Source organism: Oculina patagonica, chromosome 13 (assembly GCF_052425735.1).
Source record: "Oculina patagonica isolate OP01 chromosome 13, crgOcupat, whole genome shotgun sequence".
In the NCBI taxonomy this organism is placed as follows: Eukaryota; Metazoa; Cnidaria; class Anthozoa; order Scleractinia; family Oculinidae; genus Oculina; species Oculina patagonica.
This window is the reverse complement of record NC_135770.1, coordinates 949,910-959,442: the sequence shown is the minus strand read 5'-3', so window position 1 is coordinate 959,442 and position 9,533 is coordinate 949,910. Positions and strand designations below refer to the sequence as shown.

The following is a 9,533-nucleotide window of genomic DNA, read 5'->3' as shown; positions in this document are numbered from 1 at the left end:
TTAAGAAAGATGAATAGACATACTCCTAATCACTTCACTTTACGAGACCGGAGCTAAGCGCCTGACCTGGCCTGATGAGCCGGCTTGGCTCAAACGCAGAGGTTTTAGCAGGTAACTTATAATGCAAGTAAACAATCAGCTGATACAGTATAGTGGTGAAGAAGTCTTCACTCGTACGTCAAAAAAAAAAGTGACATCGATCATCGTCTCTTAGCTTTTAAGTCCCAACCTGCATTTTATTTTCATAATTTTATCTACTTTTAGCTAATAAACAAACCTTCCCTGAAACTTTGAATAGATTTTAATTTTAAAACGAAAAATTTACAAAGCCGAATTTCAGCAGGAGGCATCTACAAAATTAGTCAGTTGCACGAACTTTTTCGTCCGATAGAAAAAAATTCTCATTGAACACAACAGATTAAAAGCGAAGTCATGTTGATCTATCCATTTGAATAAATGTACTATTTTGTAGACCCTGTGTGTTATAATGATTTAAACAAATATAAGCGCTTTAACAGGTGGATTAAACAATACGAGCAGGTATAATTTCAAACAGTGTCAATTTATGACAATGAATACCTTAAACCGTTCTCACAGAAACAAGACAGAACTTTAAACCCCTTGAACTTTGCTCGCAGGATAAAGGCCCAGTTGCTTTAAAATTGAAGAAATAAAGATCGTAACGTTTTCCGTCGTAAGGGCCGCAACGCGATGTTGAACTGCCAATCAGCGGCCTCTGAGTTAAATGTTTTTGTATTGTTTATGTCGTGCCCGCTGTGGGCTGGTTATGAATTTTTATCATCAAAACACAGCTTTTTGTTTTAAGCAATGTTGTGCCTTTTACCCATTCATAACGTCTCTTTCAATGGTGAAGCGTTCAAAGACTTCAAATTTAAACTATGAATAATTAGAAACGGCTTACGCGTTAATTGGCAACTGTTTAGCGCGAGATTACTTAAGGATATTCTAGATCTTTCGTATCGAAAAATACAGAACTCTGACTTTAGACCACTTTAGTATCTAGGCAAAATTATCGCTTTAATAAAATTCTATTCATTTATATCAGTTCTGATTATCATAGAATGGTTGTTTTTGTTTTGTTTAGACTCGTATTCAACAAGAAGATGTTGAGTCTTAAGAGCCATGCTGTTCGGTAAATTGTATAAATGCTTCATTGCTTAAATTTTTAATCACCGGGTTTTTGTTTGTCATCTGCGTTTAGCTCGTTTTCTCACCTTTCTATGGATCGCCTTGATTACAGTCCTAGCGATTACTTTGCCTGTCATATTTAACAATGGTTGCCAAACTATGGAATGCTTTTGGCCTTTTCAATCATTGCAGAAATATGAACGGACGCAGAAGTGATGAGGCGATTAAACGGCCGCTTTATTAAAGGCGAGAGTGTCTAGAAATGAAGCGTTGTGGATGGTTTTGGCTATTGATATTCGTTTCTTTGTCTACAAACGCCAGCTTGAAAAGTTCTGAATGCCCAAGTAAGTCCACCAGCAATCATTTGTCAAAAAAAAGCTATTCACGATAAACCAATGTCAGCTTTTCGTCATTAGTCAATAATATTAGTCAATATTAGTCATTTTATCTCTTGTCATAATAAACATATTGTCTTGACTCATTTTGTAATATTGTTAAGAGTTATCTATTTTTTAACATGTAATGTCTCCACTCCACAGAACCGTGCAAACTTCCACTTGGCCTTGAAAGCGGCCTCATTAAGGATGACCAGCTCTCAGCGTTCTCAGCCTATAACGACGATTTTTCGACATTTGGTGCCCATCGTGCCCGGCTCAACTTAACGATGTCGCCTCCAGGCTACAGGGCCCGTAATGGTGTCTCGGACAAATTGCCTTGGATCAGAATTGACCTAAGAAGGGAATTTACCATTACAGGGATTGCGACTCAGGGCTATGGAGATGCTTCTATTGCGGAATGGGTTACCAGCTATCGCTTGATGTACGCCGGAAAGCTCGAGTTCGCTTATTTTATGGACGTCAATGATAAAGTTTTGGTAAGGAATTGATTGTGATGGTTGATTCTTGTTCTGATAAGACCAAGAGTGTTGTTAATCAACGGAAGAGTTGAATTTTAGTCTCGCAAGGATTTTTCAGTCTTCTTTAACGTGAAGCTAAGGGATATCTTCAGCGGTTTTATATCCATTTGGCAGTATTTCAAGTTGTAAATTTGAATACTTCATGTACGAAATATAAAAATAATAGTAACGCATTTGGATTTATACACATTTCGTTTTTCTCGTGTACTGCAACTGATATTTATGGTATACATTTAACCCCTTCATGATCACTACACAAGTATAAGTATGAGTGTAAATCTTTCTCACTTACAAAACTTGAATTTTCATTTTTGTTACGTCCCACACCGGGAAGCACATGCGTCCTGTGTGCCCTAAACATCGCTGCTAAGAGTTTACAAATCAAATTCACAAATGCATTCGTATGGAACTGAACATGTCCATCGCATGGTTCGGTAAATGCACTGTGTAATTTTTATCTTTTTGATCTTGAACTGTCTAGTCAGCCATTTTATTACATTTGTCTTGTGAAAATGATAATTTTGTTGCACGGACGATAATGGAAGTCTGACATTTCTTCGTATCACGGGGATTCTCTTATTGTGTTTGTGTGACACCAGCTATGCCTTGACTCATTGGTAATTTTGCATTTAATAGCTTATAGCGTGTTAATTCTTGTTGCATTTTGTCTGTATGATGGATACCGATATCAAGATTTGATATCAACTGGGCACGGAGTGGTTTTGTATTTTACCTACATTACATGCCTAGAAAACCACATAACACGCGTTTATTAGCAAACAAAAACTTGCGGAAAAGACGTCAATTACAAAATTTTTCATAAATTAAAAGAAAAAAAACGAGTTGTCATAGATCTGTAGAAAAAGCATATTTAAACACAGGACGACAGGCTTTTGTCACCTTGTAACAATAAAATGGTGTCCTATGATAAAAAATAAACATAACAAGTAATAATTATAAATTCGAGAATTAAAAAACACTGTACAGATCCGGTATTTTGGCACTTTTTTTAATATATATGACAAGAAAACAAGCTGAAACGATAAAAAATAGTCAAATTTGTGCGTGTTGATTCTTGTTGTTGGTCTGCAATTTTATTTAAGTAACCTTGGGTGACGGTGATCGACGCATTATTGACAATAATGTGGGTTTTCAGTTTTTATTGCCATACTTCTAGAAAGATCCCAAGTTCAGTTCAGAACTGTACTTGAAAATGGACATCCCTCACTTCAAATATAGATTAGGAACTCGAAACTGCCTGTATAGATCTCTTCTAACAATTGTAAAGAGTTTTCTACAGATTCGCTGCATGTATTCAGCGCGGTACAAGCCTGCGGACTAAAAAGAATTGTAATAATAGAAAGAATAATTGTATAAACAATAAATAACAAGTTTCTTTTGTAAAGGTCGCAGAAATATATGTTTTGCGGTGTAGCTTAGCGGGATACCAAGAACATGTTTGCTGGATAATGTTGCATTCGTTTTTACGGGGCAAAACAATTTCGGAAAAATGAAACAAAAGAATCTCCAGTTGTGTTTTGTCTAAGAAACAAATTATTAGTATCAAGAACATTTTTTTGTTATGACAAAGTCCAATTGCTAATGACAAAACATCAATGTATGTGCACTAAATAGACGCGCTAAACATGGCTTTTTAACAAAGATAATTGTTTTGCGGTTGATATCATATACCAACCATACAATACAGGTTTTTAGCCGCAACAGAAAACTGAGATCTGGATGCTTCGATTTGGAGTCGTAGCCAAGACTGGCAGGAGTCAAGCTAGAAATTGAGAATCCAATTTGGCAAACATTGAAACATAAATGTACCAATTGACCTTGTATTTTAACATTGATTATGCTATTCAGTTTTGGTATTCAAATTATTTATGTTTCATTTTGTTGCAATGTGCCTGAGTGGGCGAAAAAAACATATTACAGTCAACTCTCGCCTTGCGGACACCCCGCTATTACGTACGGACACTCGCTATTACGGACAAAATCCAGATCCCCGGCGAAAGCTATAGAGGTTTGACTGGAAATGACTCCCGCTATTACGGACTCTCGCTATTACGGAATTACGGACACTTTCGTGACACCAACATAACAGTTTTTATTGTTTTGACTCTCGATAAAGCGGACACCATGAACTTCTCACATAACATTATTACATGAGATTACAATATGTTGTTCGTTGTTTGTCAAAACACACTTCAAAGGACTTCTGGAAGGTTTAGTTTTGCATCAGTTCCTTCAGTAACGGTACAAAAGACTTCCTTTTCCCTTCAGCTTGGCCTTTTCCCCCAGACTCGTTAGGAAAGATCAAGCCCGAATAGTCCATTCTCAACGACTACTTAGCAGTTTCACCACTGTTGATAAGCTTGTCATATTCTATATTATTTAACGTATTTTAACGGCACTTTTTTTCTCACACCCCGCTATTACGGACTCTTGCTTTTACGGACACAAAACGACGCCCCGACCGTGTCCGCTATTGGCCATTCCGAGGTTGAGCAGGGAACTGGGGCAAGTTTCAAATTTTAAGTAATCGATAATCTGGCATCACCACATGAAAGATCACGGTGCGATTGGTCATTTGACCAAGTTTGATGCTGTTAGGATGACCAAAAATGAAGTTATGGAACATGGTTAAAAATCCATACAAACGTCTCTTATTTTGAGACAGCGTCCCCCAAAACCATATAAACTCTTAAAATTTTTTATGATTTTTGTGATACTCTTGAAAATGGGCAAACATAATGGTTTCCATCTTAGTTTCTTTCAAGCCGAATGAGTCTTTGACAGGATTTTACAGCAGTCACAAAACGGATAAAAATTTTAAGAGTTTATATGGTTTTGGGGGACGCTGGCTGACAATTAGAGACGTTTGTATGGAATTTAAACCCTGTTTCAAGGTCCATAACGTCGTTTCTGTTCATACTGAAAGCGTCAAATTTGGGCTGCGGGAGCGCAAACGAGCGATGACTTACAACATCGCGAATTCCGAAATTCAAAATTTAAGATTAGCTAAATTTGTTATCCTATGTTTAAGGCGAACGTTCAAAGGTATTGAAGTACGTAAAGGGTTCAAATTATGCATTTCTTCGTTGATTTATTCATTTCCCATATTTGAATGATGGCTAGACGTTTAGCTAAAAAACAAGGATTCTTAACACGTCAGTATATTACGCGGTTAACGTTAACTGTGGTTAATCTACACCTTTTTAGCATCAACTGGTAACAACTCGAAAAAGAGCTCGGTGATCCCCCTTTTTCCTATATGTCAAGTAATAATAAGCATGCTAAGATACAACGTTTTGCAAAGTTTACAAAATGGGGGCGGATTCAGAGCCACCTTGTGTGTACGTCAAAGAGGGCATGCACAAAATAAAAAAATATATATATTATTCGAAAATGTAGAATGTTGTTTTGCGAAATAATTTCTAATATGTCCTTTTGTCGCTACAGGATTTTGAAGGAAATCAAGACAGTAACAATGTACGCAGACACGATTTACCGGTTCCTGCTATCGCATCCAAGCTCATGATGGTGCCCACCACTTGGCATAACAACATTGGACTCAGAATGGAAATTTATGGCTGCGAACCAAGTAAGAAGACATAACTTAAAAAGTGATCAATAGTTACTTTTTTATTGTAATGCGCAAACATTATCTAGTAAACAAGTGACAGAATCTCGATAGATTCGTCAACTAGAGGGAAATGTCCTGACGTATGGTCAACTTCTCAGAACTAATATTGAAAGAAGTATATGTGGCAATCAATTAAATACATGATATTCTCTCGTGCTAAATTAGAATGGTCAATATGGTTAATTCATTTAATTTGAAATGAAAGTGAACAAAGGCTAAATTTGTAGTTTTACCCACTGAGAATAACAATCACGTGAGCTTGGCACCTCGTGAAATTTACCAACGGACGCGTATTATTGCAGAAGATTGCTAAATAGGCCTTCCTCTAAAACGAAAAACTACGTACCGTAAATTTGTCTTTTTATTTATCGATCGACGGCAAATTGTTAGTTTTGCTAATTGGTGGCTGACTAACTGGATTAAAGTGATTGCTTGACTGGTTACTCGCTTTCCTCATTTCTTGATTGATTAAATGATTGCTTGATTGAAGAAATGATTAATTGGTTCATTGATTCATTGATTAATTAATTACTTGCTTGCTTGCATGATCATGTGATTAATTAGTTGACCTCATTCAGTTCCTATTCCAGGTTATTATTTCGAGGCCTGGTTGATGTTTGACAATGTTCCATTCACCCTGAACCATATGAACACTTCAAGTGATGAATATAAACAGAGAGCAGCAAGAGCGACGGAAGAGGTCAGTTGTAGGAGTGCCGTTCTCTCGTAACAATGACCTGAAATGTTTGAATGTATTTGATTTCTCCTTTTCCTTAGCTAAACAGTGTAATAGAGTGGCGCAATAGAGTTTGTAATTATGATTAAAATTTAATCCTAAATAAAAAAAATGTACACAAGGGGTCACTGTTCCGGAAGTGGTTAATTTCAATCGTTTGCTTTTTTTTTCAGATTCATTCTCATTTTAACACAGTGAGAGGATATCTATATAACAGGGTCTTAAGATTGAGGTTAATAAATTTGTTCTTTCACTTTTTGTTTGTTTGTTAGAGTAGCGCAAATCAATATAGACACACAGGATAGACAAGGGGGGAGGGTTAATTCTAACAACACAACACAAAGTACTTAGTTCAAATCCACACTAGATGGATTTTTGTTCGGTTTTCACGAATTTAACTCCTCCATGCTTCGTAAATAGCCAACTGGTCAACTTCCTACGAGTTGGGATTTTAAATACGTTTCTGTTTGATTTATAATGTTTGCTTATCTATTTACAGTGTCCTCAATTAGTACAGCAGTGCTGAATACATTGACGCTTAAATAAAGTGATTTATTTTTTTTATTATTTACATTTTACCGACACCTTATCGCAAAAAAGGTACTATGTGTTGTCCCGACGAAGCCCGCTGAAAAAAACTGTAGCTATTTTAACTTCGTTTTAGCCAACTTCTTTACGAATTCATCGTTTTACTTTTTTTTCCATAGTCCACAGCCGTCCCCGGAAATATCAACATTCGCCACAGCAGAGGTTGCCATGTACTGCACTGAATCGAGTGTTCATCTTCTTGTAGCTAAACTCAGGTCCTTCATTAGCGAGTCCACTGTTTTCCAGTCGGATTTTTTAAAAATTAGATACCCATGTGAGTAGTAACCTAACCAACCAATATTACTACAGTGTTATTGAAGAATTAAGAAGCTAGAATTTAAATATCCCAGATAAATACTGATTTTTTTTTTTTTGGGGGGGGGGGGGGGTGGAATAAATAATGTTTCTTTGGATTTGGGATCTCTCTTTTCATTTTTTTGTTGATTTCATCTTTATCCTTTCCCATCTTAATAAGTAGAAGAATTCGACTAACGCGTTTACATCCCTGTTGCCATCCCTGTTGCCATGTTAAGATTCATTTGGGAAGTTGCAACTGTTCTGTTCGTACAGTCATACATCCAGTTGCGTGTCAGAAATTGCACAATTTTAACCTCCCAAATGAATAATCACGTGGTCTAAATTTTGTGGCAACTATGACGTAAACACGTAAGCAAAATCCTTCCATAAGGCTCTTTTAAAAAACTTGTTAGTGGTCTCCATTGACTATTTTTTATGTTACTTGAAAACTTATTCTCATTATAGTTGGATGCAGTTGCGGGCCTCCCATTGTAGATGTACAATTCAAGCGTCGTCCTTCTAAATCAGATATCGTCATGACGACCGACGGTCCCTTTAGCTTGACAGCTCTTGTGACAACTAACTGTTCTGAATCGAACCAAACGCGGTACGAATGGAGGTTCTCTAAAATCGACCGCGAAACAAATTACTTCTCGCCATTCCTCATGTATGGACCTATTAACAGGGACACAGTCAGGCTCTGGCCAAGGCTTTTTGGCGCAGGCGTCGTGTATGCAGCAGTGGAAGTTTCGGTTTCTGAAGATGCCCCAGAAACGTCAGCGTATGGATACGGATTTGTGACAATCCACATGCCGGCTTTGATTGCTAAGATCGTGGGACCTGCATCAGTAATAAGGGAAATAGGAAACGTTACAATAGATGGCTCTTGGTCGTACGATCCAGAGCACCAGTGGCTTCAGCACAGAAGATTAAACTTTGCGTGGCAATGCCAAAGAACATGTCAGTGGGACCCAGTGGATGTTTTATATTTTCCAAAACCTGAGTTGGGGCCTTGTTCTGGTATTGCCAATGCAACCCATTCTATCTTCTTCAATCAAAAACTCCTTATCATTGATGTCGCTTCTCTTAAGTCAAATTGCACTTACTTATTCCAATTGGCAGTGAATAAAGACACCAGGACATCTTATGCGAAGCACGAGTTACAAGTTAAGCCCGCAGTACCATTCTTTATTCGGTAAGTTGTTGTTTTACATGTATTTGTTGTAGTTTAAAATGAATTTCAAGTCAAATGATTTCAAAGTAGTTTGATTTCTATTTTCCTTTGTTCCAGTTTTCCATAACGATGCTAGTTAAACAAAGAAAAATACAAGTTAAACCAGTTTGAAATCATTTTGAACTGAAAATTTATTTTCGAACTTTTTTAAAATAAGCGTCTCATTTTTTGCTCTCATGTTTTCGACGGAATTTGCGTCTCATATTTGTTATTGAGACAATTACGCCGGTCAGATTTTGTACGCGCTGGCAACAATTCGAACTGTCAAAACAAAACAAGTATGTGGAGGGGAGTGAAGATCTTCCAATTATGTCTGCATTTTTTGATTTTGTTCCTGATGTTTTGAGTTGTTCCTATTGTTTCTATTTATTATATAGCGTCTTGCATTTTTAAGCTGTTGTTCCTTATTTTGTTGTTGTTGCTGTTGTTGTCAAACTATAGCTGTATTCTGACCTCTTATCTGTCAAAGTTCTCGTGTCAAAGTTATGCTCGGTTTGCACAAAAATGTTGACTTAAAGGCATTAACTCTTCCCTCGATATCTAAATAAAATATGTTGTAACTAGTAATTTTCCCTCACTTCTTTATCCTTTATTTTGTCTAATTTTATTTATATATTATATGTATTATAAAACAATGTTTCTTTTTGTCAGCTTCATGATGTTTTATTTTCAGGTGTATCAATAACTGTCGGGCGAAAGTCAGTCCTATGCGACTGCTTACATTCAAAGTGGTTTGCGCCAACCGACCGTGCATATCGATCGCCACATTTTCGTGGTCCGTTCACATTCTTTCAACCAGTCAACAGGGCAAATTCACTTGGCGTGAATTTAAGAACACAAGTGGGTTGATGATAACAAGTGCAAACACAACACAGTTTGATTTACCAAGACTCGACGCCCTTATCAAAATCAAAGAAGGACAAAAATTCCAAGTCAAGGTCAAAGCGACTGAGCATAACGG

General features: G+C 36.9%; 1 protein-coding gene across 3 annotated transcripts in view; it reads left to right on the top strand.

Annotated features, from left to right (window-relative positions):
* The first annotated feature begins 49 nt into the window (after positions 1-49).
* Positions 50-9,533, top strand: part of LOC144634412 (polycystin family receptor for egg jelly-like) — a 20,139-nt gene continuing 10,655 nt past the window's right edge. The window contains exons 1-9 of one of the 3 annotated variants that reach the window (XM_078493361.1): positions 50-127; positions 1,342-1,493; positions 1,689-2,023; positions 5,534-5,675; positions 6,296-6,417; positions 6,627-6,685; positions 7,161-7,315; positions 7,804-8,533; positions 9,246-9,533. The exon at positions 9,246-9,533 is cut by the window's right edge and continues 340 nt beyond it. In XM_078493361.1, coding sequence (XP_078349487.1) covers positions 1,412-1,493; positions 1,689-2,023; positions 5,534-5,675; positions 6,296-6,417; positions 6,627-6,685; positions 7,161-7,315; positions 7,804-8,533; positions 9,246-9,533 — 1,913 coding nt within the window. In that variant the 5' untranslated portion in view covers positions 50-127; positions 1,342-1,411. Of the gene's footprint in view, positions 128-1,236; positions 1,494-1,688; positions 2,024-5,533; positions 5,676-6,295; positions 6,418-6,626; positions 6,686-7,160; positions 7,316-7,803; positions 8,534-9,245 lie in introns of those variants that run through there. The other 2 variants (XM_078493362.1, XM_078493360.1) reach the window with 2 other exon arrangements.